The sequence below is a fragment of the Haliaeetus albicilla genome, chromosome 3, assembly GCF_947461875.1.
Source record: "Haliaeetus albicilla chromosome 3, bHalAlb1.1, whole genome shotgun sequence".
In the NCBI taxonomy this organism is placed as follows: Eukaryota; Metazoa; Chordata; class Aves; order Accipitriformes; family Accipitridae; genus Haliaeetus; species Haliaeetus albicilla.
The window spans coordinates 72,584,058-72,610,965 of NC_091485.1; the positions used below are offsets into that span (position 1 = coordinate 72,584,058).

General features: G+C 36.7%; 1 protein-coding gene across 4 annotated transcripts in view; it reads right to left on the reverse strand.

Annotated features, from left to right (window-relative positions):
• The window catches only part of TRAPPC9 (trafficking protein particle complex subunit 9), a 522,448-nt gene that overhangs the window by 307,394 nt on the left and 188,146 nt on the right, over positions 1–26,908 (reverse strand). For all 4 annotated transcript variants that reach the window (XM_069780118.1, XM_069780115.1, XM_069780116.1 and 1 more), the window contains one exon: positions 18,335–18,445. In XM_069780118.1, coding sequence (XP_069636219.1) covers positions 18,335–18,445 — 111 coding nt within the window. The remainder of the gene's footprint in view (positions 1–18,334; positions 18,446–26,908) is intronic.

Genomic DNA, 26,908 nt, shown 5'->3' on the forward strand with positions numbered 1-26,908 from the left:
CAAAGATTTGGTCAGTGTTTTAATAAAGGCAGTCTTTCCTGTGGTTTCCACGCTAGGCCAGCCTTCTGCCAAGTTATCACAAATATCCCTTCCTAAAAATCTCTCCCCCTGCAGTCAAACTCCAAGACTGCTTTATTATGTACATTGATCAAGATACTCCAACACCTACTTGGTCAAGAACATGCAGTATTTCCAAAACTATGCTACCTGTTTGGATCAGTCAGGATTCAATCTTATTGTTAGAGATAGTTTTTGTTTCTGTTATTTCCCTCTTTTCTGGGGCATTGCACAAGGCACTGATTGTAGTGGTCTATGGATGAAACAGTATTTTATGAAGAATAAAATGCGGAGTTCATAACTCAGAACAATATATTATATTCTATCACAGTATCAAAAATAATTTTTATAGTTCCCCCAACAATAATAAAATCAGTATCTATGACATATTAGATACATTCTGTATGCCTAAGTGAAAGATCTGAGAATGCATTCGCTGCTGCAACTTAAATTAATAATTTTTCCTTTTTCCATAACTTTGTATTATTCTTTAATCTTTTGCAATTCCTGCAGCACCAAGTATAAAACCTAAGTGCTGATCAGAATCACTTTGTGTCAGGGAGAACACACACACAAAAAGACATCCCATCGTCAATGGATTTATGAACAAAATGAAGATATAAAATTGCTGAGAAGAACAAAAATTATAGTTAATGGTCAACACAATAGGAAAGTCAACACAAGAAGAAAAACAGTATGTGTTCAGCTAGAAATTCTTTTATGCTGCAAATGAGTATAATTTGCTATATAAAATTTAAGTTTAAATGCCTTAAAAGCTTGAAAAATTGTAACAGCATGTAAATGCTGTTTTCTTCAATCCATATTTAATTTTAGATTTCCAACAGGGCTCTGGCATTTCCAGGACTGATCATAGGAAGAAACAATTTGTCTTTACCAATACTGTAATCTTCTATGTAACTGTAAATCATCATTTACATTTCAGACCACTATGGCTGATATATTTAAAGTAAAAACTTCTGGAAATCTTCAAGCTGCTCTTTACACATCCCAGCTCTTGGTATCACAGTGTGTATATCTACATTCAGGTACGCGGTACATGTTCAGCTGCTGCCAGGGCAGTGGATTCAGCATTCAACGGCAACGGCTACAGCAAACCCAGAAAGGCAGGTTTTGCTTCTGCTCTTGGCACTTTCCTGCTGAGTGACAGCCAGAAAATTGCTTACCACTTGTCTCTCAGGCCCCAAATCACAACATACACCTCTTTTATAGCATACTTAAGCATATGGATGAAAAACCATGCGAGACGGACTTTGTTATTGCAGTTCACTGCCTGTTACATTAAACGACTGAAGTTTCAAAAAAATGAACAAATGTCAGTTCTGAATTCTGCTCCTGTTCAGACGCACCAAGTGAGGAATATAAGAAAATCTAGAAAGCTCAACAGTATGTTAGGCATTGCAGCATTAAATACATAAGGAAAGAGAATGATGTTTGTAGAGAAGCACATTGAACTGGCTTCACAGTGACAAAATACCTATTTCATATTCCACAAAACTCTGTTATGTTCATTTTAAACTATATGAAAGGCAGACTTACTGTAAACAAGATATAAATCCTGTCCACCTACTTAGCATAAAGTTGTCCTCCATCTTATCCTTCAATCTGAAGGAGGAAAATTAAAAATGCTGAAAGCCAATGACAATCTTCCAGAGCTTTCCATTTTGTTTTTATATTGAAAAAGAGGCTTCTGGTCAAAGTTATACACCAGAAAAAACAATGCTGAATGAAATATACCCCTGCATAGCCCCTGAGGAGGTATATCGTTCCCAAATCCCCCTCCCTCCCCTTTTTTTTTTTTCAAATTTCCACAGGGATTTTCCTAGCTTTGTAGAAAGTTTCCATTCCCAGACGTGAATTTACAGTCCTTGTAAATTCCTTCTGACAAAGCATGGAAAGAAAATTAAATTGTTCTAAGACGTTCTAGTGGATGTATTTTGGGCTTCAAAGCAATTGAATGCATAAGCATTAACATTTCAGAAGTCAACTGTGAATAAACAATTCTTACACCTTTAAGTTTGCTGTGACCTAAACTTACATGCTGATCTACCTCAAGACTGAACTGAAGATACTAAAATGAGAAAGTTCAATATTTAAAAGTTGTGAAATTTTAAGAGTTTTTCTCATATATCTCGAAAGAAAGAAGAAGGTCAAATGACTGCTGGCTGCAGCTTTGGGTGAACTCTGCCGTGCAGAAATTGGCTGAGTGTAAACAGTGGGTTGAATATGCATCTGTATCCTTCACCTTACTGAAAAGCTGAGAATCCTCTGCCCCTTCCCTTCCTCTAATGGCATGGTTTGATTTGCTATCATGTTGCCTTCTTTATGGCTACATTTTGTACCTTATCATAGCTGCAATCACATTTCTTGCTGTTCAGCAGAACTGAACTATTCCTTCCACCCTATCAAAAGTTAAACTGCTTGACAGGCCCCCATTGTACCTGCAACTTCTCTTCTCTGCTGCTCTGTACCCATGAAATGAATACTGTGGGACGACTCATCAAGTCACTCACTCCTTTGCTGTCTCAGTCCTGAGCCTGAAAAATGTAACTGAAGTCAATCAAGCAATTAAATTTGAGAGTTCTTAGCCACTGGAAATGTTGTAGCAGTAATCCTCTAAAACACCTACAGGAAATTAAATGATGATATCAGCCTATGTATAACTTTTTAATTCAACCTGCTGTACCAGCATATGCCATGTAACTGCATTCGTACTAATATAGCCCCTGTCCCGGGTGCTAATATAGCACAAGGCTAACTCTTCTTATTGTGCAATCTTCTGTTTATTAAAGATTTACTTTAAATTAGCTTTTCAGGTACTTCAGGATATGGCTTATTTCCTTGTATCTCTGCTGGTAGTAGTATCTGGTAATAAAGAACACGACTAATATTTGGTAGTAAACAATAGTAGCAGCCAGCATGAAGCAAAACCATGTTTCAAGAGCATCTGTATTATTTCATATCAAAATATTTGAAGGACAAAACAGATAACATTTTAGTTACCAATTAAAGTTATGATTTAGATTTTTCTGACCAAGTACTAAAAACCAAAATATAGAGTTTAGTTGCCAATTAGTCCTGCCCTCTAAAGCATTTTCTCACCCACAGCCATTCTGCCAATTCATTCCATTTAGGATCTGTAACTTAAATAGAGGAGGAGGGCATAAGTTAAAAATAGCAGCAGCAAAAAAAGCCAATTAGTAAGAATTGCCACAATAACCTTTGTCAGGATAAATTTAAGGTATAAAGCTCAGAGATAGTTACTGTGGCAACCACAGGCACTTGCAAGGTACCATTAATGAGAAATGCAGTATCTGTCACACAAGGAAGTAGATGCAGCAGCAGCCTGACAGACTATTTAAAGACACTGTTTTCTTCCCTGCCCCCTTTTTCAAAGAGCAGCAGGAAAGTAAACTGCTACACAAGGAGCTTTAATATGTGTATTTTTCTAATTTTATATTCTCTTTCCACTCCTTCAGTCACTGAACTGTTAAGACCTCAATGTAAGCTTTATTTAAATTGAACAGGTTAGATTTACAGACTTTGCCCATGGTTTGACTACTCTTTGCAAAATAAATTTAGCTCACGCAAAATTATAAATTTAGCTAATATAAATTATAATAAATCTAGCTGATAGAAAAACTTCAAGCAGCAAAAGGTGAAGCGTTTCACCTAGGTACCCAAAAAGATACAGCCACAGGACTTAGGTTAAATAATAGTTTTACTGTATTGTGAAACAAGACGTTCTGAAACTAAGACAAATATTTGTAAAAAAAATTGTACAAATTCTCTTATTTGCCAGTACAATGTGCAGCTGTTATCTTTACAAAATATATTCTAACAGTTGGAAATTTTCTCAGATACATGTCTGGTACTTTTTCCAAATACACACAAACAACTATTCAGTGTGAATAGCTTTAAAAAATGAGGTTTCTCCTTTTTCTACACAAAGTCCATTTCACTTCCATTTCTAGTGTTTACAAAAAGAAGCCAATTTCATTCCCATCAGGACCCTAAATAACATATTTTTCAGGACTGTGAAAAAATAATAAAACATGTGCTGTTGCAACTCCTTGGTACCCCACCTGGAGTACTGAGTCCAGCTCCAGGCTCCCCAGCAGAAGACCAACCCATGGATCTGTTAGAGCTGGTCCAGACGACGGCTGCAAAAATGGTCGGAGAGCTGGGACACCTCTCCTATGAAGAAAGGCTGACAGAGCTGGGGTTGTTCAGTCTGGAGAAGAGAAGGCTCCGAGGAGACGTTATTGAGGCCTTTCAATATGTAAAGGGAGCTTATAAGAAAGACTGAGAGAGACTTTTTACCAAGGCCTGTAGTGACAGGACAAGAAGCAATGGTTTTAAACTGAAAGAGGGTAGATTGAGATTGGACATGAGGAAGAAATTTATTATAATAAGGGTGGTGAGACACTGGAACAGGTTGCCCAGAGAAGTTGTGGGTGCCGTGTCATGGGCAGTGTTCAAGGTCAGGTTGGACGGGACTTTGAGCTACCTGATCTAGTGCAAGATGTCCCTGCCCACGGCACGGGGGTTGGACTAGATGACCTTTAAAGGTCCCTTCCAACCCAAACCATTCTATGCTTCTACAATTTCAAACTACACATGGAAAGTTTTTTTCAATACTACTACCATTCTCAAAACCTGGGCGAGCTGAAAGTGGTAATTCAACTATGCTGGAACCACAGGAACATGCCTGGTTTATATACAGTGTCACTCACTGCTCCTACCCTCACTGTTAACGCAGATATGGTTCACTAAAACTTTCTCTTTATACCATTGTCGTTTTTTCTTGATTGAGTCTGGTTTTGTTCATACCAAACTGAATCTTCATGTAGTAGAAGTATCCTACTAGAAGGATCTTCTTTACAATCTCAGAAATTATTATCAATAAATTATTACTAAAATATTTTGTTACCTTTATCAATCCCAAAGAGGCAGCTTCTCTCCTTTTAAGCACTGCAAATTAAATACCAAAATCGTTCTTTAAATAATACCTCTCCTAAAACCAAAGCACTCAAGAGAACACACTGCAAAAACCAGATCAATGGTAGCTTGTGATTTAAATAGGTTAAATGTGGTCTTGGCAACTCAGCAGCCAAGCTTTCGCACTGGTATTAGCAGGTGTTAGATCTCCCTGAAGCTGTGAAAGCTCTGCCAACCCATCAGGAGATGCACAACTCATTAACAGCATTTTGATATAAAAGACAGGGCTGAGAACAAAGATTCCCTGATGAAGTAACCCTGGAAGGAAACTTTGGTGATCAGTATGTATAATTTACATGTTAGGCCCTCATTTGTCAAAGGGAAAGGCTTTAGCTGAGGTACGTCCATGGCTGGGATTTTAGCACGTGTGTTTCACAGTAACTATTAACAGAATTAATATTCTGCCATGTGTTCTGTGGAGTTGACGTATATTTCAGTTTGAACTGAAAAAATAAGACAACAAATAAACACTTGGGGAAAAATACCGATGACCTAGTAAACTGTTATAGCAGGAGTAATTTAGAAGGAAAGATTTCCTCATGCAAGCAATGACTCAGTAGATTCTTTCCAAAACAAGATTAGTTTCTGGAGACTTACACAGCAAAGAGGAAAAATTATTTTAATTGTATTAAAGGCATGTAGCCACACAAACCACTCTATTCAGTTATACCAAGTATATCTAGTTTAAATACATATCTGAATTTATCCAGATTATAGTTTTTAATTTTGTCATGTAATTTATAACGCTTTCAGCTGATATTAAAAATATTAAAGCAAAGGTTGCTGTTCCTGCTTGTCCACTGCTTTCCCGTCTCAGTTAAAGGACAGACCTACAACTAGCTGACTGGCATCAGCACAATTAATGAGGAAGAAGACTCTGAAAGGAAGAGGAAAAAAAGCAACTGGGGAACAGAGAAACATCTTAGAGTATTTGAAGAATCTGAAAGAGCACTGTTCATCGTTGAGCAAAATCTCTATTCCATTCCCAAATAATCTAGTATAAATAGGCTCCAACCCCTTACCAGCTCCTCTCCTTAAAGGTGCACTTCAGCAGTGCAAATCCTGCATCAACTGCATGTGTGGGAATACTCCAGAAACCTTCAGGAGTCAGGAAGAGATCTGCAGACAGTAGCAAAACATTCACCAAGAAGTAAATAATTTAGTTCGTGAAGATAAGAATCGATAAACCAGTTTCCATTTAACCACCTTACCAATAGTTATACCAGATAGCAAAACTTTAATCCCATAATTAAAAGGGGGGGGAAGATACTACCAATCATCTCGGGCTATTAAACTTGAAATAGTTTTATAATTCATTCTTCCATTTACAATGTGTGCTTGCTTTTATTTTCTTTTTTCTCCCCTCAAGTGTAACAGCATCTACATTCCTCTCTCATATTAGGTTCCCTTTTGAAATATTTTCTTCCTAGCACTTCCTTACACCTTAAATAGTTTTCAAGTATCACCTTCTGATTTGGTGAGATCATACCAAAGAAGTGAAAACATTCTACCCTGCACTGATACAATACATCTGCTCAAAAAGATGGTTGCTTTGTATTTAACTACTGTTGAACCCTGGGCAGTGTTTTCATAGATGTATGTATTAAAAACTGCATCCAATTCCTAAGAGGTAAAAGATAGCTCTGAGCTCATCATTCACTGTTTAAAGTTTGGATTCTTTTCCACCCTGTTCACCACTTTGGATTTATTAAGACTGAAGTTCACCTGCCAATTTATCACCTTGTCCTTCTGTAATTCCCCGCAGTCAGCTTCCCCCTTTACAGCCCAGAGTTTACTATCGGGGACCTTCCCAGTTCACTGCTCACTCCTCTTCCCACCCAGTTTCCAAAGAGGCTGAGCAGCTCAGGGCCCAGCCCAGATCCCAGAGGGGCTCCAATGATGACTTGATCTCTACAAGTGATTATTCACTCCTCTGTCACCTTTCTTTTAACCAATGAATAACTTTCCCTTCTTATCCCACAGCAGCTTGGATTCTCTATCTGCCTTTGGTGGGGAACTGTCGTATGTCAATCATTATATTAATTAGATTCTCCTTACGCAGAAACTTGTTAGCTTCTTAACAGAACTTCAATGGATTTATGAGCTACATTTTCCCTGCATAAAACTGTGTTTACTCTTTCCCAATTCAGCACATTTATCCAATGCAGATGTACACAAAACCCCTGAAATAAACCTGTAATTAACCTTCTTTATTATAAGTCACCCTCTTTCCTGAGGGTACTCATTCATGATTCAACATATTAAATCTGGAATGTTTCCATAATGTTGCAATATTTCATAGCCTGAAAGCACTATAGAAGACAAGGAGTAATTTAAAAAGTGTATATACGGAGGTTTTTAACACACCTACCACACTAGACAGAAATCAAAGTACTACAGGATTCGGATTTAGAGTTCTTCTCCCTCAAGTAACAGTCCTTCTGAGGGCCAGAAAATTAAACCACTCCAATGATCTTGTTTGAGAACTGTCTATTATTCTTTAAAAATCCAGAGCTAGAGCAGAATTCTTGATTTTTATTACAGCTGTCAAATGTAAGAAAACAAATTAGAAGCAGTATGCATTTTTGAAAACTGAGCAAATGCACTTGAAATGCTGCATTGTGGACTAAGAGCATACCAAGCTAATGCAGGTAAAGTCCTCCCCTGGGAAGATCCAGCCATCAAAAGAGTGGGCTGGAGTGGACAGACAAAGTGGCTGAAGAGGAAAGATTATGGACTTAACATCACCCCATTCCCTGCCAAGGTTATACACTTCTATAGGGCAAATTGTACATTGCATTCAAATTTACCAGAATATTGTTGAGGTTTTTTTAATTGAGAACCTACAAATCCTTGCATTATTCCAAAGAAGGCTTCAACTTTTTGCTTATGATCCCAGTTATAGCAGCATCAGGACAAAAAACAGAAAATAAACACTCCACTTCAAACCAACTTCTGGAGACACCTTTGTAACTGCAAAATGAAAATGTCATAAAAAGCCAGCTTTATATACTATAGCATTTACATAACATCTTTCAGTGATCTTTTCAGATCACTGTTGTGAGATCACTGTTCAGATCACCTTTTGTTTCCAGTTAATGAAGAAAGACGCAAATGGATGTAAGGACTGAAGAATATATTCAAGCTGCTGAAGCACTAATTTAAAAGAACTGTTCTCTTTGAAGGAAAGACTCATAAACCAGCTATTTTAATTATACGTTTGATCATCTAAAATAAATTAATAGGAATTGGGTATTTTCATTTCCAAATTCAGGAAATCTACGCTGTACCATTATGATCTTTTACAGAACATCAGAGAGCAGGCAGAAAGCCAAATCAGTGCAACATCAGAGTGTAACTTTAATAAATCCTTTGGCCATTAAAGCAGACGTAACTGGCAGCCACTCAAGACAGTCTTCTTTCATCCCATTAATGCAGTCACCATGTCACCACAGCCGCAAAACACAGCAAGTGCTCCTAAATACAGATAGTGCTATAGGCTAAATTAATCTATTTATCTACAGATATCGATCAAACCAGGTGTGACCTGGAGCTGTACCTATACCCAAATGCTCACTCTTTTACTGGCAGCATGAACAAAAATGTCCTGAAATGTGTTAGGTAGCTTTTTCCCTGAAAATAAAAATGATGGTTAATTAGGAAATGGACTAAAACTATTCAGTTATCTTCACCATTTGAACCTACAACCTCTAAAGGTTCTACACATGCAGATACCCTTCACTCCCTATTTCCACATCTCCAAATACTGTATTAAAGCAATTTATCAGGAAAATAAATTCCATGGCAATTTTTCATCTGTTACATGAACATATAAGGCACCAGGTTTAAGGTGTGAATGAACAGAAAAACTAATGCATCTAATCGGACCTATGAAGGAGGATTGTGCAAATACACACTACCCCTAAGAACATACTACTTAAAAGTAATATATGAGACTGGAGGCCAAGAGCCTTACCATAAACTTGCACTATGTCACCTGTAACAGGAGAAAAATAAAGCAACAAAGGCTAAGGAAAGGAATTAAACCTCTGGGGGGAAAAAAAAAAAGAATGACAGAATAGGACAAATGTTGGGCTCACAGAAAGTCTTAGAGGACAAAAGTAAGCAATAGAAGAACCAATTCATACGGGCACGTGCCCATAGCACTGTTTGCTTTGGGAAGAACGAGCAAGTTTATCAATGTGCAGGCAGATTTTCAAATTAAAAAATGTTTTAGGTTGGAAGGGACCTCTGGAGGTCATCCAGTTCAGACCCCTCACTCAAAGCAGCACTAACCTGGAAGCTGGCCACAAAGACCCATGTTTGCAGCACAGCAGCACGCAAAGTGATTCTTCTTTTCTGCAACCCTGCTCCCATCCAGGCACGCAGCGTAGCACAACAGAGCTCCCTTCGCCTATCATGCGTTAGGCGGTGCCGCATTCAACTAGATAAGAATTATGAAATAACCTCTGCAATAACAATGTTTGCAGCCTACCTTGAATTTACATTGCAAGGCAAGTCTTACAGAAATTTGGGCCATGCCAACTATATTAGTAGAGCTGCAGAAACACACTTCCTGAGTTCTCTGTGGCCCCTCTTTTTACCTTATGGTTGTCTATCATCATTTCACTTAGTATTCCTAGGTTTCTAACTTGGACTTTTCTAAAAGAAGAGAGACAGAACTGCCTATATCAGGTGCACTGACCACTGGATAGGTTCAGGACAAAACAGAAATTTTGATTAAGTTTCCATCTCACAGAAATACTGACAAATATTGGTAGAAAAAACAATGTTGATTAATACTACTTAACTTTTTCCTTCCATGTTCAGAAAACCCACTAGAAAAAGAATGGACAAGCCCCAAATTCCCATGGAATCATTTCTTCCTGTGAATATTGGTATTTTTTTATTTAATTTCAAATGAGGAGACTAATGCCCAGTGTAAGGTTGACAAAGTTCACCTTCATTCTCCACTTTTTTCCATGATCCATCAATGTTGAAACATGATTTTCTAAAACCACAGTATGAATCTATTGGCTTGAATACGTGTGAATTAAGGGCAAGCACAAGCCATTTCAACTATGACTTCCTTCAGGAAGCAGTATTTTTTCCTGTTTAGCTTGTTGCTCCACTGTTATCCAACAAAAGAAATATCTATGAATTTTCTTATATTTTTACTTTTTCTTCCACATATCTTGCACAAAAATGAAAACCCAATAAAAAAGTATTAGCACTTCAGCCAATTTTTTAATACGCCTGCACTTTGTCAAATGCTTCCACAAATGTGCCTAGCACCCAAAGATCTCAATAAATAAATAATTTTTCCAAGTATTGAAGAAATGAAGGAAGGAAAAATTCCAATTTCTTCTATGAAAAAAAAAAAGCTCTTTTTTAAAAATAATTTCTAAGTCTGAATTCTGAAATAAATTATTCTGGCATTTTTTAAGGGATAGCTTTTAAACCCCGCACTTCCTAGAACCTGTGATCTACTTATGGTTTAAGGGGAAAATGAAGATGACTGTTTTGGATTTTGAGTGACTTATAGATCATCTAAAACTAGGATAGCGAACTCATACTATATTTGTGTGATATTTTGTATAAGGGCCAACCTATCTAGCCATGTTTATGCTGTACCCTATTAAACTTAATAAATCCTGTCAGAGATAAACTTGGCCTCCACTCACAAACCTCCTGATTCCCTAGCTGCATACACAAAATATTAGAAATAGTGCAAATTGGGTCTCCTGAAGTCAAGCCAATGTTCAAAGAGGTCAGAAAAATTGCCATGCAGGCTAGATCCAGCGAGTTAGTCATCCCCGATTTAGGAAAACAGTCAATTCGCTTAGATCTACTTTTGAAGAAGTGTGAAGAGAAGAAGAATCTTACAAGAAGTCATGTAACACCAAAATAGTTGCCTACCCAGTGTAGCATCCTCTAATTGATATAATCAATACATTGAGTCTTTCAAATGAAGCTGGGTGAGGGGAAGGGAGAAACAGCTAATACAGACCAATCTGAGAAAGCCTCCCCAAAGTGAAAGTCTCTGTACCAGCAGTTACAGAAGGGAGGTTTATCTGTGTTCCAAATATGTGTGGTTTTAACAGAAATTCTAAATTCAAATGCAAATCATAGGAAAGAGATTCTCTTGTACATTGCCTATAGAAATATACCATAACTATATTTTCAGAACAAAGGGATGATATTGCACTGGGGAGGGAATGGAGGGAGGAGCAGGCGTCTATTCACATATTTGTTGCTGTAAAACCTACAAGGGCATTTGTTCTCCCATCATCAATTACAGCGACAGAACACTGGAAAAGGTCTTCGTGTTGGAAAGTATGGCAGTTCCAGGCAGGTCTTTAGCAATTCCGCTGAGGACACCTTAGAAGCAAAAATGTTGTTTGCCTCCACTCCTCTGTGAGGGAGGCTGCTGAACAATCTGATGATGCCTGAGGCCTGGGAATCTCTTTATTTCTAGCCATATTCATAGACAGCTCAAAGGTCAATTTTTCTTGGTGTCCTCACCTCCCTTAACCTTTAAAAGAGAGCCCTTCTCTGCCCCTGACTTCATAGAATACATTAATAATCCCTTTTAAATTTTACTGTGCTTACCAAACCAAAGGCAATGTCTACATTATTTTCATCCATTATCTGCATCTTCTACCATTTGATCTCCTATTTCTTGTATGCATGTGACCAGAACTGAATGTCATAACTCTCACTTATTATTCCCTGTTTCTATTTGCCTGTCCTGTTCTCAGATTACATTTGGTTTTTTGCAGTACAGTCGCACTGAGGACTCGCAACCACCCTGCAATCACCCAACATGCCTTTGCACCTTACCAAAGAATCAGAATCACAGAAGAGCCAAGGTTGCAAGGGACCTCCAAAGAGCATCTGGACTAACTTTTCATGGGAAGCATGTCCCGTTCAGCAATGGAATTCCTTGAGTGCTCTAAATCTAAAGCGGTCCAAACCTGAAATTTCTCTTTATTATTCCTTCTATCACTCTGTATTTTTTTTATTATTCTGTTTATTATTTTGCCAGACTATAATTTTTGCAGAGTCTTCCTCTAACTTCTCCAATTTTGCAAAGTGCTTTAAAATAAATATGAACATTAGAACTGGATCATACTATGGATCTGAGCAGTGCTAGATATATCACCCTTCCCTACCCAAACAAACATTTCCTTTCCAATTTCTTTGTTGAAAATAACTAATTATTCACTCAAAATTATGTAGTATATTTAAAGATTGATTTGGCTATTAGTAAAAAAGGCAAGCCTTAAAAAAATTAAATGTGTCTTTAAGAAATGTCAAATAAAAGACAAAATATGATTACCCTGAAAACAGAAGGTGATTTTTTTGTTTTAGTTAATACAACCTTTGATATTTTTTAATTTGACTTGAAGGTATCTCAGAAACTTCCAGCTTGCCATGGATTTAACATGAAGACCCAGGGAAACTGCTGTGAAATGTTACTTTCTCTTGATGACAGCATGCAAAGCCTTAGTCATAGCAGCTTTGTCTTTAAAACATAAACTGTAACAGCAATGTAAGGAAAAAATCATTAATCTCTCATAGAGACAACATGCCCTGTCATAAACAAAGGCACAAATTAAACACTGACTTGGCAGCTATGAGAAATAGCAATCATGATTTACTTAAGCATGGACAAAAAATTTATTAAGGGAGCTTATAGTTCAAAAAAGGGGCAGAATTTTTAATTCTCACACCCTTTGGAAGAGCACTTACTTCAAAATGTTTTCAGTAAGTACGTGCATTGTTAACTAATACTGCCAAAATTGCGGTATACCATATCACAAGCTTCACAGCTCAATTAATCAACGCATTTAAATAAAAAAATTAAGCAGTAGTCAATGGCCCTCATTAATAGTATGCACACAAAGGACTTTCAAAAAATTCTTTACTTTCCATGGATGAAAGAAACACCACACTATGTGATGAGAGGTATAAAAATGAAAATAAGAATTTGTTTCTTTAATTATTCTTGACTCATTAGAATTTGACAAAAAAAGTATTTAAAAATAGGTGAAGTCAATACATGCAAAAGTTCACTTATCAAAACTGAGAAAAATACCCGTACTTCTGCTGACTTTAAAAAAACCCAGCAAAGTTTACTATACTGGATATGTATAAGTAAACTCATTCATTCAACCCTATAAACCTGCTAAAAGGCAGGAACTGCTGACCCAGCAAAAGGCTTGGCGGTTCTTAACTTATCAGTGTTGACATTGCTATTGTATTATTTCTTTAGCCTATTAAAAAAAGGGGGGGCCAACATTCCATCATATTATTTCACATCAGCACTCCCATGGGTCACCGGTACTTGTCAGAACTTGTAAATTTTGCACGAAAGTCTCTGTGATTTGAATTAGCAATAAAAGTATTTCCTCATTTATGATTGCATGTACCAGTGATACACCTATCCAGAAGCTTCAGGGCTACTTAGTATTCTCAGGGAAACAGAGCTCTCAAAAAATTTTACATTTCATTTCATTCCAGCATCTAGTGGACAAGATATCCCCTCTGGTGGGGAAGATGCCTGACTCATTAAGAAATCCTTCACAGCTCCTCCATGACTGACACCATTTGACCCTTTTCTCCAGCCTGTTCCTACCCAGGTCCTGTTCGCTCTTCATTTCTTAAGTCCTCGCTCTAGTCCTATTCCTGGTCAGTCCCAAGCTTTAATCCCTATAGTCCTCACACCAAGACCAAAACAGTCTGAAAACTCTAATGCCTAAAAGTGTTACATCTACAGCCACCAACTGTGGAGTCTCATATACATGGAAGGCGTTAACAACTCAGTTGTATTCTACCACAAGGATAGATGAGAGGATTGATCTACTCAGACCATCACCGTGATAAATCTTCCACTGACGATGATGTTTGTCGTTCCCGAATGCCAGACACACCGTGCACAGAATAGAAATGTAAAGGCAATGCAGGGTATGTTGTACAAAATGAGATATCCTGGGGCACATAATGAGATAAAATCTATTACCATAAATTATGAAGTGATTTACGCATAAATGAGGGTTGTCATGAAATTTAATTTTAATGGTTTGATAATCAAGTAAGAAACACAATAATTACCATACCTAAGTTTTTCATTAAATTAAAATCACTGCTAGTGGCAACGCTTTTTTGTTAACATACATAATACAATTCCCCTCCAAGAGCTGTCTGCTATATTCTTCCATTTCAGAACAACCTGTTGAATGCCACATTACCGTGATAAACAAGTTGTTTTACTGCTGATTACATCCAAAACATTTCTCCGTTCATAGCAAAGCCCTTTCAACAGTGTGCAGTTGACTACTTCAAGAAACAGCTTTGCAGACAGGAGGCTCTGCCAGTCTAGAAAAATACCTGAAGGCTGAACTTTCCAATAGCATCTATCAGAGAACTTGTTTCCCTCATCATCCCATGCACTATGTTCAACCAGATAGATCAACAAAACATGCTGACACTACAGTGTGCTCTATCAACATCTGTTTTTTTAAAGTGAAGATATTGCCAACATCTCAGCATCACTCACTGCAGCCAGAACTTCAGCAAAGTAACTTGTCTGACAACTTTTTGTCAGGACACCAGCTGTCCAATGTATTTCCCTGTGTATATTAAAGCTTAAAAAACTCTTGCAGATGTAAAGCAGAAAAATTAATTTGATTTTGAATCTAGTTTTGTAATGAACCCTAAATTTATTTTCAGGAGTTCAACCAAGGACCCTACAAAACCCTTGCTCCTCTCTTTTCTTCAACATACCACTTCACAGGAGAGGGAGGGCAAATTTCCTTTCTTCTCCTTCTCTCCTCCAAATGACTCTTAGTTCTCTCTTCTCCCCACTGCAATCTTCTGAGAGCAGAAGACCTCAAAATAAAACATATCACTAATTGTCCCACAATGGGTCACAAAGGACCATTTCAAGTCATATGGAAACCAAAAAGGGGAGTATGAATATCACCAAGTAACATCTTGGGATACAGGGGAAAAAATGAAAGGCTGATCCTTTCCATTTGTGTTTCTGCAGAACATAAAATGATAAAAGACAGAAAAATGAGTGAAGAAAATAACCACCAAGCCCAAATTATCATTTCTTACTATAAAACGACAGGGAGCAAAGCATGTGTTCGTCTATCCTAAAATAGAAGGAAGTGTTGCTTCTCAGAAACACTGCTTATATACATATCCAAGAACAGTTACAATGCACACACAAAATATTCCCAATCAATCGCTTAAAAATTACAGTAAATTGTAAGCTTGAGGTTTTCTGAAAGCTAAAATGATAATCTTTGCTAGTCAGCAAAATAATCTTACTGTACAAAAAGGCATATATTTTTCAGATAGTATTTTAATGGCCTAAAAGACATCACTTTTCCTTAATAGTATAATACCATTTTTTCATACTGCATGCAGTATTATTGGAACAGCTATTATTTCCCTAAGTTAACCAAAGCAAACTCCACTTCAGACCCTAAAGTAGAAAGGGTGTGTAGTATTCTACGCATTTGATCCATTTTACCTAAACACAAATAAGCTGGAGAACAGGAGGGGGCTGGAATGCACCAAATAATACGGATGCTATAAGATGGATACCACGGACTGCCCTGCATGGATTCAGCAAGATTTGGTGGTGCCAGTACTGATCTGCTGATGATCCCAGACTTTTTTTGACATTTCTGCTTCCACCTCCTCCACTTTCCCCATTTCCAGCACCCTGGCCAATTGTATACCTTCGTTATAAATCAATTCTGTTATGGAGAGTGCTTTAATAAGTGTAGCATCCAGAGCCTTCCATTGCCATTCTTCATTTTACGTAAAAGCAACAGAAGAATCCCCTACAAATTCCCTCTCACCAGGCACAGGAGGGCAAAACTTATATTCTACAGCGATGGCTCCACAATACAGAAAAGAGAAGCAACACAACAGAGACTTCCAAGTTATTTTACTTGCTAAACATACACGGTGGGAAGCAGAGGCAAGTGTAAGCAGGATGCAGCATTATCCTTCTTTGTGGGTCTGTAGGCAGAGAATATGAAAACACTTATAGTCTCCAGCAGTAAGAATACAAACGAAGAAAACAATTTCCTGCTATCTACACTTTGTCAGGACAGGAGATTTTGAAATGATGGTGATGAATGGAGGGAGAGTAAATTACAAAAGGAAGCGAGAGTGACCAAAGCTGGCAAAAATGTTATAATTTAAATAAAAGTCGAATGAGGAAAATATTAAGAATGAGGACACAATCAAGAAGGTACAGGGAAGGGCAAAAAAACCCCTGAACTTGACTGAAGAGCCTCTCTTTAAATATTAATGAGATATTAACAAAAATTGATGTCCAAATTAAAAATGATAAAAGGAGAATCTAAGAGTAGGCCTTTTTGGAAAGCATTGTGTGTTTGGACTGAAAACACTTGGTTCAAACGCAAACTCCTGAGAATGACTGTCCTATGTTAAAAAAGAAAGATCTAGAACCATTGCTCAAAAAACGGGAAGAGTTCTGATTTTTTTTTCATTTTTCTTTTTTTCTTTTTTTTCTTGGTAAGATTAACAAAAGCCCTTTGCTAGGAAGGGGAAGCTAATTTTAGGGCCCGGTGTATGTTCCACCTAAGTTTCTGTAGTAGATCCATCAGAATAAAAATTAAAAATCTAAGCAACATACAAGCTATATACACATTGTTACAATTAAAAGCACTTATCATTCAAGAAATAGATAACAAATTAGCTTAGAACTGATAGAAAACTCAGTATAATTTCTAACCAAGGGTAAAACAATAAAATATTTTGCAGTAAGAATAAAAATCACTCTCCTTAAGGGGTTTAAATACTTGCAACAAATACACAATCTGCCTTGATAAATGACTGTTTCAAAAGACTTATTGAAAGCGTTTATATTCATTACAATATAACGATTTAAGGATATTTAAACTTAAATTATTAAATCCATAGGAAAATAAAAGTAATTCAATCAAGGAGATGCAAAGTAATTTTATAACCTTATTTGTAGCATTATTTCTATCTGTCACATATTATCCCCAAAATTGGGAGTGAAAAATTTCGAGGAGTTTACCAACTACAAAAATGATGGGAAATAGCAAGAGGCATAAAAACAAAATTACAAAACAATATGGATAAGTACATGAACATTTTGGTGAGTATTTAGACTGCTTTTAAAAAAAGAAAAAATTTCTAAATAAAAGGAACAAGCACTGTATGTTACTGATATATTTGACCATTCCTTGATAAAGTAAAATTGAGAAAATTCAGTCTTTGCATCGATGTATTTTCTTGTGGTTGTGCTTTCTGAGTCACTAAGGCAAAAAGCATTCCAAATTTGCTGCTATTGTTACCTATTCCATACTTCTTTTTGACAATTGCATGCCTTGCAATTGATGTGGTTTTCTTTGAACTTAATATTCAGACTTAGATTTGAAGACGTGAAAGTATCTCTCTTTAAATGTTTATCAATTGCATGATCTAAGACTGCAGCACAACTCTCCCAAAGAAGACAACTGTGCAGATAGCCCATGACCAAAAAGAAACATTTCCTTTTTCACAGTTTCATCTTTTTAAGATTAAAATGGTGTCATCTAGATGTAATGATCATCTAAAGGAGATAAACCAAGCAACCTAGGGTATAGCCAGCAGTAGGAATCCTAGGTAGATATATTATGGCAAATAATGGTTATAGTTAGCTACAAAATGATTTTTACATCACCATAGTAGGGTTGTAAGAACCAATACAAAGAACAGCCTACTTAATCTAAAATATTTTTTCCTCAGAGACTGTGATTGCTTTTTCTTCAATTCTATTTTTCTTTCCTGCAGTTTTCTTTCTACAAAAACTGATGAAATGGCTGGGAAACCACATAAAGAAAAGACTATTTAAAACTGGGAAAGGACTAGTGAGATCAGGTTTTAACATCAGAACTACATTCAGAGCACATGAAAATTATATTAAAACATTCTACAAAAACAAGTTAAATGAGCTGTACACCTCAGAACCAACTATTTTGTTTTTTGTTATTTTCAGTACTGCCAGATTCATAGCCAGAATAAATTCACTTGAGATATGGCTAGAACTCAGTGACACACCCTGAAGAAAGTAAAACTCTTATATTCTTTGACATGTGTACAATGTTTAAAAAGAAAAGCAGGCCCCAAATATCATGAATTGTGTATAAATAAATAATAAGGTTGAAAACAGGGCCCTTTTAATACTGAAAGCACTTACCGCTGACATTCCCCAGCATGCAGAATTAAATCTTCGTTATTCCTAGCACTGATGGTCAACTCATGTTCTGTAGAATTGAAGACATCAAGAAGTAGATGGCATTGCCGGGTGCTGTTCAGATGAGGGGGAGAAAAGAATAGCACAATTTCAATAACACACTGCAGAATTATTATACATCTAGCCGAATTAATTTTTATACATAAATATATTTGCATAAATATACATACATTCACATACATATGTTTTATACCCTACTCCAATTATAGGAGTATCTTACTCATTTACCAAAAATAACTTTTTTTAATAATGGGATTTCTTTTTTTTTTTTTTACTAAAACTAGACAGAAGCATATATCCTAAAGAGATGAAGTTCCCTGACAACTACAACCTGCACAATATTAAGCCCCATAGCATATGATCATCTGTATATATTCTCACTCTGCAGCTTTCAGATTCACTTCTATGGAAAAAGCCACAGATTTTTTTCAGTTCTTTGGGCATTCACATGAAACAGTTTATTATTTCAAACTACCTTGACATTATGTTTTTAAGAAACAAATTTACAAGCAAAAATTTAAATCCTTGCCCACTGTCAGGAAGCAATTCTATTTACTACGACAGCTGGTTTGTCTACAGACCAAAGCAAGCTGGCAACTAGAGCACTTTTCCACTATACCAACTACTCTGAGACAGACAACTCTGTCCTTTCTGTAAGAAAGGCAAACACAGGGACCTCTCACAGAAAACCTTATATTTGTTAGCTACTATCCTTCAAATCCAAATTTCCTTAGAAGCATTCAGTGTAAATATACCAACTGCATTTCTGGTAACCTTAGGAAATAATTCTGACAAAGCTACAAAGAAGAAACTTTATTGTAAATTTTTATTCTCATTAACTTTTCTTCCTTGTGAAACAGCACAAATAGCAGCATTGAGTGATTATAATATAATACACACGGAGAAATATCAGAACCAGACACTAAAATGCCAAAACCAACCATACAGCTGCAATAATGTTTCATCAGTCTACTCTGAAATTCAAAACTTCCTAAGAAGCTACTTAAAACCAGAGAAATATCCCATCCTTAAGCATCACTACAATTTAGCTTTAGCTATCAATGACTTAGAAGCTTAAATGCACATATAATGAAATTAGGTGACATTGTGAATTACCGTAAAAGTAGTATAGCCATTGTACAAAGATTACAGATAATTTCATCCCATATAATTGCTAGCATAATCAATAAGTAGGGAAAAGTAACTTGTATTCCGTGTCAGAAGTAGAACCCACCATCAGCATTAATTTGAGAGAGTTCACTTGAAATCAGAAGCTCCCCAAAAGGGAAGAAAGAGGAATATGTTAGTAAGGTGAGAGTCGCCAGAGCCATTCTTCGAACAATATGCATATTCAAACTAAGATACAGTTGTGTGTCTCAGGCAACCAAGTATATTATCCTATTGCATAATAATTTACAATTAAACTCAAATGCCAGCCATTCCAAAGGCAATTAAACTAAAGAGTTGCAAGAGTTGAAGAACTGCTCTTCCACTTTGGAAACAGGTTCTCTGGTTCATAATACAACTCTCTTCAGAAAATCAAGAGATATCATTTTCGGAGCATATACAGGAGGCACCCTGTTGCTACCTTGCAAACCTTTGAGATGGGAACACTGTAGGACAAGCACAGGAGCTTAAGGTTCAGGTCACAAAAGTGATAGCAATGGCACATGCAGCTAGGCATTAAATGACAAGCAAGCACTGCTTGGGGACAGTAGCACATCTCTAGCAAAAGTAAAAAGCAAAAGTGGGGGTGGAGGCTTTTTTAATATATATTTTAAGGGTTTTCACTCTCTTTGGGTAAAACCCCAATGAATACTGAATATAGAGAAGAATGCATGAAGGTAGCTGAGTGCCTGAAGCAAACATGTCAAAACTCAAGAATTTAGAACAAACAAGGAGTCATAGCTCTTATTAGAAACTCCCTTCCTTATCAGCTCACAAGAAAGAAATGACTGGAAAGGCAGTATTCGAGTCGGTAGCTATCCTGTTACCAGTAAGGAATGAAAAGGAGAGAATTTTTAAAAAAGCCTGGCTTCCATCTCATCCTTGGGAGTGTGGGACAAGACCTGTGAAGACACAGCAAACTTCTGCCTCTCCAGTAGATATGAAGTTACAATCTGCAAGAGAGAATTCTAGTGTAGACTATGTTTACAAAATTCAGCATGGAAGGAATTTTTTATTTATCCCATAGCAAAACCAAACAATTGTCTGAAATAACATTCAAGCCTTCTGCAATATCTTTTGGCAGCAGAATCAAAGTTTTGTAAATAAAACAATTCATGCCATAAATATAAAGGACCTATATAAGAAGCAGCCCTTTGGGACTAAACACCATCACTAATACTAAAAATTCTCAAATATGAACTCTTGGGCTATGCAGTGAAAATTATTCATCATCATGACGTTTATTTCATCCTCTTCAAACACTACACAAAACAGACATGTAGGGGAAATAATTATTTCCTTGTCAATTTTAAGTTAATTCTCCAGGGAAATCTTTAATTAAAAAAAAAAAAAAATCAAAGTTACAGAATTATTACAGTACTTTGAAATCTTCTAAGAATAAGATACAGGTATAAAAAGATTGAAGGCAACATTAAGACTGTAGAAAAAGATAGCATTAGACGTTCAGAGTAAATACAGGACAGTGTCAAAGAGACTATTAGAGCAATGAAAACCAAACACAATTAAAGGTTATGAAAATATTTGCATTAAACCAGTAAGCTTCAAATACTGAAAGCTGTATCCAAGTAAGGAAACCAAGACAAAGCATAAGCTCGGCAAAATTAGAGGTAACAACATAATAAATTTAAAAAGGAAAAAAGAAACCTTCAGGTTGTTAAAGAGCAATTTGCTAAAGATCTGAAAAGTAGCATGATTTTTTGTTTTTTTTTTTTTTTTACAGATGCTACAATCAGTAGGACTGTGTCGAACTGATGATGCTGAGATATGATCTGGGTGAAAGTGGAAGTTCCGGGAAAAGAAATAATTAGCAAGCAAGCCAAATTAACTATTTGTATTAATTTTCACTACAGGTGAACTTACAGAGGGCCATCCTTTGCAAGACAGAATTAAAGAACCTATTTCAGAGTGTCAGTAAATGAGATTTGAGAGGCAAATCACATTCATGCAAGTGTGACAAAGGAACTCCAATATGATTTTGCTGAACTGCTACATATAAGTCCAGTCAGCAATCTGTTGCTTAAGGTAAGCTCTTTACTAGACAATTTCAAACATCACGTTGCTTTAGGCATTTTAAGGCAATTGAGTAAATCTTAGACCATTAACCCCAGCCTCCGTACTGTGTAAATTAATTTTAAAAAAAAATAAAGTGTTTTAGCTTATAAAAACCTTAAAACATTCAAAATAATAAATGGATTTAAGATGATTAAAGTATATACCATAATGGCCTACTGAAATTTTTGGCTGAGAAATATCAGTCACAAGCCACTGATTCCTGGAACTGGGAAAGACTATCCCACATTTACACAATTTCTTCTTCCTTTTCCAAACTATCCACCACCATATAATAGTTTACGCTAAATATTTAGTGGGTTGGGGAGGGAGGTACAGAGTGAGTCACTGGCGAAAAAACCACTTTGAGTAGATTTCGAGTCCTCTAAGTCTATTTAAGTAGATGCTAGTTACCATTCATTCCCGAGTAAGCGGAGAACTCCATCTTCAACATTTCACACAACGTGCAGGGTCATCAGTGGCTTCCCATTCTTTTTTGAGGTTTTGGGTCATTTTGCTTTTACTAGCTCCTTTTTACAGTTTGGGTCAAACACATCTAAAATAAGTCAGTTTGTGTTTGGGTGTTTTGGTTTTGTGGGTTTTTTTGTCCTCCAGAACATCTATTAAGATTGCATGCTATCGTCACACATAAATACACACAAAATTAAACTGTCATTTAGTTTTAATCCATATACTTATGCACTTACAAGCATTTAAGAAAACAATATGAATCAGTACAAAGTTTCCCATTTCTGCAAAACCTGAATAATCTGCTCTTCATGGATTATTCTGGAAGATACAGGACAGAAATACACCATTGCACCGCAAAAATCTCCACTCCCATATATCCACATACCTATCTCCTCATCATACACCCCCCAAACCACCCAAAGCTTTCTCACCTGTCCATCAACCACAGTGGGCAGTGCCATGTTTTTTGCTGGCCTTAAGCACAACCATGCCAATTGGTACAGAGAACAGAGCAGGTAACTGCTGAGTCCCTGCTTCTGCCTTTCCTCACTGGGACATAAGTTAGGATACCTCTTCTCTGTCTGGTTACCAATCTGCAGGAATATATTGAACTTTTCCCTGAAGCTGGCTGAAATCAGTCAAAATTTAGCAAGGGGAGAGGGGGAAACAGTTAAAGTGAACATATAAATTTCATTTCCCTAGGAAATAAAATATAAAATTATCCAGAAAAATACAGCAGACACCACAAACACAATGTCTGTCTTTTCTGAATGGAATGATACACAAATTATTGCATTATGTTAAAAGTCCAAATCAAATGAAGATGAATTAAAGCTGTACTGGTCTGTATATAGACTGTAGGATAAAGAAGAAAAGTCCTTGAAAGGGTTTTACTCTTCTTTCCATCTGTCATTTCGACGCTAATGGAAGGGAAATAAGCCTGGGTCAAACAAACAGTTTCAGAGCCTAAGTGGAAGAATACTAAAAATTACAACATGCAAACATTTTCCATTTCAACTATCTTCCTTATTTGTCCATGGTGTTTCCTTTAGAACTATCTACCATAAATCTCATGTTGAAGATTTTCTTTTGCAAGTAACACAAAAATCTATGGATCAGAAGGTTGTACATGCAAAAACTAGAATTACAAAGTAAGTTATTTTCAGTTGGGTGATTTATAATCTGAAGGTCTTAAAATAACATGCAAAATTAATTCAATACTCATTTCAAACACTAAAAAATAAGAATTCTTAATCTTTTCTTGAAAATTGAGTTAATTCAACAGTGTCTTGAAGCTTTACTGTATAAATTAATTTCTGTTATCCTCTATTGCAGAATTCAGGATATAACACAAGCGAAAGTTAGTGACATGATGAATCATGCTGTATTTAAAAAATCTTACAGTGACAGTTCTGATTCCAAAAATAGTCACAAAACTGGGGCTATGGGAACTTAAGGCAAGAGACATTTACACCGCAATCTAGAAATTTCTTTCAGCGGTGTTGCGATTACTGTTCCAATCCACTCTGAAATGACAGCAGAGGATATTCTTCAGTAACATTTAACACAGTATTAAAAATGAGACGCAGCTGCCATGCTCTGATGATGGCTCACTTCAGTGAATAATCTTACTGCAGTTCTGTTTCTAGCTTAGTTTTAAAGTCAGTTTAAACAAGAAACACTCAGGGGGGTTTGGCAAGTTATCTACATCCTGACTCAGCTCAGCTTTCTCATCGACTGAAATGATGGAGTGTTTTCACATCCACACTTTTGTTTGCTTCTTTTCCGTTTTCTTTAAACAGGTATCACTACTCAAAATGAGACATCAGAAACTGAAGAGAAGCATTGGCAATGATGACAGGCAACGGCATGCCAGATGACAACCCTATTCTCCAAAATCCACTGACAAACACAAAGAGCAACATAGCAAAACAATGATCTAGAGCATCTTTGTCGGTGCCATTGTGTTTTCAGTGGGGTTTTGTCGTGGCTTAACCCCAGCCAGCAACTAAGCCCCACGCAGCCGCTCACTCACTTCCCCCCGACACCCAGTGGGATGGGGGAGGGTATCGGAAAAAAAAGTAAAACTCATGGGTTGAGATAAGAACAGTTTAGTAGAACAGAAAAGAAGAAACTAATAATGATAATGGTAACACTAATAAATTGACAATAGTAATAATAAAAGGATTGGAATATGCAAGTGATGCACAATGCAATTGCTCACCACCCGCCAATCAACACCCAGTTAGTCCCCAAGTGGCAATCCCCCCGCCCCCACTCCCCCCAGTTTATATACTGAGCATGACATCACACGGTATGGAATGCCCCATTGGCCACTTTGGGTCAGCTGCCCTGGCTGTGTCCCCTCCCAGCTTCTTGTGCCCCTCCAGCTTTCTCGCTGGCTGGGCTTGAGAAGCTGAAAAATCCTTGACTTAGTATAAGCACTGCTTAGCAACAACTGAAAACGTCAGTGTTATCAGCATTCTTCTCATACCAAACTCAAAACCATAGCACTGTACCAGCTACTAGGAAGACAATTAACTCTATCCCAGCTGAAACCAGGACAGGTTTCTTTAATTCAATTTAATTTTTATTAAATTCTCTAAAAATTAAGCTTCCGAGACTAACTTTAGATGATTAAGTCAGATTACACATCTTACTGCTAAAAGGTCTTCTCACATACTCCAAGAACTGTCCTCATCTGACTTCTCCCAGTTGTAAACCTTTTCAATTATGCTAAATATTCCCAGCACATCTATAAATATTTGCAGATTTATGTTCTCACGTCTTCATGTGCCAAACCATACATATTTAACATTTTGATCTCAAAAATCAATCCTCTCAATCTGTAAGCTACTTTTTGCTGCTCTTCTGTGAACCCACTGGAACATTAAACCATTAGCAGAGTTTAAGGTTAGCAAGATGATTTAACTATTGGATGTAACCTCCCACGTGTCATGGGTTCCCACTCAGTAGAATCTATATTGAGCTCAATGGTGTGTGTATAAATAAAGAAAACATTCTAGAAAGACATCCAGTCCTGAGAACATTAAAAAATGGTTATTAAATCCACTGCTTGACAGATTTTTCTAATGGTTTATCAGTCTAATTGATCAAAATGAGGCCTTTATTTGTAGTTGAATTTGCCTGGTTTCCATTTTGACTGGGTTTTATTACTATTTTTCATTTAAAAAACAGTTAATTTAATACTAATTATTTTCTCCATGTAGAAACAACCATTCATTTTCAACAGGTCATATCTTAGCCTTCCTCCAAACTAAAAAGAACGCTCTTTAAGCACCCAACCAAAAGAGTTTTTCTCCACCCTTCAAAGCTCTATGACATTTGAACACTGAAATAATGAGAAACAGAAGACTAGAAACAGCTGCCTGTCAGTAGGTAGTTGATTCTCATTCTGAAAGTAGCAAATGTGAACACTTAATTTAAAAATTCGGCTATGTAAAACCCAGAAGTATTTCAGAAAACATTACAGAACTTTTTTATCATGTAATGAAAATGTTTGTTAGAACATGGTGAAGAAACATGTTGTTTACTCTTTCCCTTGTATGATTTGTAAATATATAATGATTGGGATTTCTAACACAATCCTGACTGCTGAAGAGGCTGTGTTGCAACGTGTTGTAGCAAAAATGTGGGCAACCCTGGAAACTGGAATGGAAATTCTGAAAATTATGTCCGATTTCATTAAGAATCAAAGTTTTACCCTCCAAACTGAGGACCTCCTGAGAACCCTCAATATAGTCAAGATTATTCTTTTTCAGTCTCCAAACACTTCAGTGAAACCAAGTTGGAAAAACTGGATCCTAACTTTAAATACAAAACAATGAATGATCTTAGTCTGGGGAGCACACTGCAGGCTTTATTATGAACTGATGTCTTCTTTACAAAACCAAAACATTTCATTAAATTATATACATTAATGGTACAAAGGAAAATCAACTTGAACCTACAAGTTAGATGAACTGACACTTTGAATTTAACAGTGTCAGACCTGCTGCAGTTCCTTTTTTTTTTTTCTCTGACTCAATTACAAGAACAGAGTCTAAGCCTCTGCACTTGCCAAAAGGGATCTGCAGCTGATGTCTCATCAGCTGTACAGTAGTTTTAAGATAGGAAGAAAAGTCTGCTGCCTCAAAAAAATTAAAAAATTTACCTTGTTCATCATCTTGAATTTGTATGTAGAATTCACAAGTAAGAATATTCTTACACACCTGGCCCAAAAGTGAAGGCGGTATCCCTGTTGCACTGTGGATTGACTTCATCTACAAATTCAGACTGTCTAACCACCTTTGTAATAAGCAAGACCAAGATATTCTGACCTTTGTAGATGGCTCTTTTTTAAGACATTTTTGTATTGACGGCAAAACAGCAAGGGACACAAAGAGACTAATAGGCACCTTACAGCATGCAGAGCACACCTTACTTGAATTCTTACCAAATGTGTGGAGTGAAGCAGCATGTTTTCTGGCATTTTTTCATGCTCTCTGCTCTTTAATAAAGGCAATAAAGAAGGACATTCAGTGCCTGCCAAAATTGGCAGATAATGACTTTGAGAGAGTCAACACGTATAAAGGAGATGGTTCAAGACAATCTAGCTAGCACAGGCTTCAACGGCAGACTTTCTTGGAGCTAACAGTATGTCGAAATAAAGAAGCATATCACATGAAACTGTAAACAGAACGCTTCCCTTACACTGAACCATTAGCATCAGATCTCCTGCTGGCAGTCTATAATCTGCTAGTAACTGAACTGTTTTGAGGCCTGAAATCACACCAGTAGTTTTGGGGC